Raw genomic sequence first — 2,365 nt, forward strand, 5'->3', positions numbered from 1 at the left:
TATATATGTGTGTGTGTGTGTGTGTGTGTGTGTGTGTGTGTGTGTGTGTGTGTGTGTGTGTGTGTGTGTGTAGATATATAATGTATTTTTCGTGCCTAGGATTTTTATGCAGTGACTGCCACATAAAATATCCCAGATGGATATCCTGAGATATTCTTTTTTATTCTTTCTATTTTATTGTACCGGTGCTAAGTGGAAATAGAAGACAATCGTGTTTGGTAGTTATCAATGATTAGCTTTTATTAACTAGGAATGCTTCAGATTACAGCCAATACCATCAATAAGAATTAAGTTTCCAAAATCCTCTCCTGGAAAGTGACAAATTGGAATTGCACTGATGATGCTTCCCGAGGGGCGGCAGGGCAGCCGGAGCTCAGAGGAAGTCGGCGGCGACCTGCGTGCACAAGGCGTAAATGCCGGCCCAGAATTCCTCGGCCGTGGCCAAGATGTCGTTAGGATTGTTGCCGTAACTGCCGTCCCCGCGGAGCCTGACGACGAAGGACGTGGCCGCCTTGTGCACACTCATCGCCCAGTCCGTGAAGGTGCCGGAATGGGGCGCAGGGGCGGCGTAGGCGGGCACGAGGGTGTGGTTGGTGCCGTGGGCGTGGAAGGAGGCGTTGCGGAATATCTCGGCGTAGCGCAGGATCCTCGTGAGGTTGTTCGGCTCCTCGTCCGCGGTAAAGCTCCAGGGGTAGAGGATGGCCTCGCCTCCGACACTCCTGGAGGAGGACAGCGACATCACCATGTTAATCGCGAGGCAGTTTCCCAGTGCCCTGTCCAGCGCCTGGCTCTCGAGCTCCGACATGGGGCTGCCCCCGTTGAACACCTCGGAGCAGGGCTCGGTGGCGCTGCCTGCGACGCCCCACTGGAAGTCGAAGTTCCGGTCCAGATTTACGCCCCAGCAGCTCGAACCACTGATGTTGGCGCGGTTCTTCACCCACATCTCGTTCCCCGACGTCCTGGAGTATTCGTAGCCGTCGGGGTTGAGGAGCGGGAGGATGTAGAAGGAGTGGCCCTCGCCCACCTCGCAGTCGTAGATCAGCCGCCACACCAGGTTCAGGGCCACGGCGGGGCCCATCCACTCGCGCGCCTGGGACCCTGTGGACGAGGACGCACACGCACCGATATACATACAGAAACAAACAGATGTGTGTGTGTGTGTGTGTGTGTGTGTGTGTGTGTGTGTGTGTGTGTGTGTGTGTGTGTGTATGTGTGTGTGTGTGTGTGTGTGTGTGTGTGTGCAATAACTAAGAGAAGATAGAGAAACAAACAAGGAAAACTGTAAGCAGACTTACAATATTCTGCCCCCACATGACTTACCAGCCACGATGTAGAAGCCCCGAGAGTCGTCGCAAGTTCCCTTGTGTACCGTCACCATCCAGATGTCTCGACCCTCAGCTGTTTGCCCGACGCTGGTTGTTCTGGCGCGCTCATAGTGGGTGCTGTTCACGCTGAGGACGAACGAAGTGATCTGGGGGGAGGGGGAGGGTCGTGAGGGTGAGTGGCTCATGCGTAGCACTCTCCTCCTCAGGGCTATGGGGGTGATATTGGTAGTATCGGCTTTGCCTGATTGGAGGGTCGTTGTGGTAAGAAAAAATAGAGGGAGAGGGATGGTGGGAGGAAGAAAAGGGAGAAAAGGGGAGAGGGGAAAAGGTTGAGAGTGGCAGACAGACAGAGAGACTGACAAAAAGACAAAGACGGCGATAAACAGAAGAGAAAGAAAGAAAGAGAGATAGAGAGAGAGACAGACAGGAACGGAGACAGACAGAAGAGAGAGAAAGAGAGAAACAAAGATGTGTATATATATGTATGTGTGTGTGTGTAAATAACAACCCTCCCTGACCAGGACTCGAACCTAGGTCACTCCGGGTATGAAACCGGAGGCCAGTGCTAAACCAACTATGTCACACGAACCACTAAAAGGGGTGTGCAACTAGGATCTTACTAGTTACCATAGACATTACCTATCTACTCATAATTGAGTAATGATCCTAGTTGCACACTCCTTTTAGTGGATCGTGTGACATAGTTGGTTTAGCACTGGCCTCCGGTTTCATACCAGGAGTGACCTAGGTTCGAGTCCTGGTCAGGAAGGGTTGTTATTTATCGATATGAATGCGGCATTGCATTATTCCATCTTTCGTAAATATACCTCAGTACATCTGATTTAAGGCCGAATTGGCTGAGTGGTTAGAGCATCGGACTCAAGACTGTCACGACGGCAATCTGAGTTCGATGGTTCGAGTCACCAGCCGGCGCGTTGTTCCCTTGGGCAAGGAACTTCACCTCGATTGCCTACCTAGTCGCTGGGTGGGCAAGGCAGCCCAAGTCAGTGCCGGGTAAATAGAGATGGTGACTCGATAAA

At 52.2% G+C, this 2,365-nt stretch overlaps 1 protein-coding gene across 2 annotated transcripts in view; it reads right to left on the bottom strand.

The window, feature by feature from the left end:
• Nucleotides 1-222: 222 nt before the first annotated feature.
• The window catches only part of LOC119578924 (carboxypeptidase B-like), a 15,437-nt gene continuing 13,294 nt past the window's right edge, over nt 223-2,365 (bottom strand). For both annotated transcript variants that reach the window (XM_037926597.1, XM_037926595.1), the window contains exons 5-6: nt 1,321-1,471; nt 223-1,098 (exon numbers count right to left, since the gene is read on the bottom strand). In XM_037926597.1, coding sequence (XP_037782525.1) covers nt 374-1,098; nt 1,321-1,471 — 876 coding nt within the window. In that variant the 3' untranslated portion in view covers nt 223-373. The remainder of the gene's footprint in view (nt 1,099-1,320; nt 1,472-2,365) is intronic.

This window comes from Penaeus monodon, chromosome 11 (assembly GCF_015228065.2).
Source record: "Penaeus monodon isolate SGIC_2016 chromosome 11, NSTDA_Pmon_1, whole genome shotgun sequence".
NCBI lineage: Eukaryota > Metazoa > Arthropoda > Malacostraca > Decapoda > Penaeidae > Penaeus > Penaeus monodon.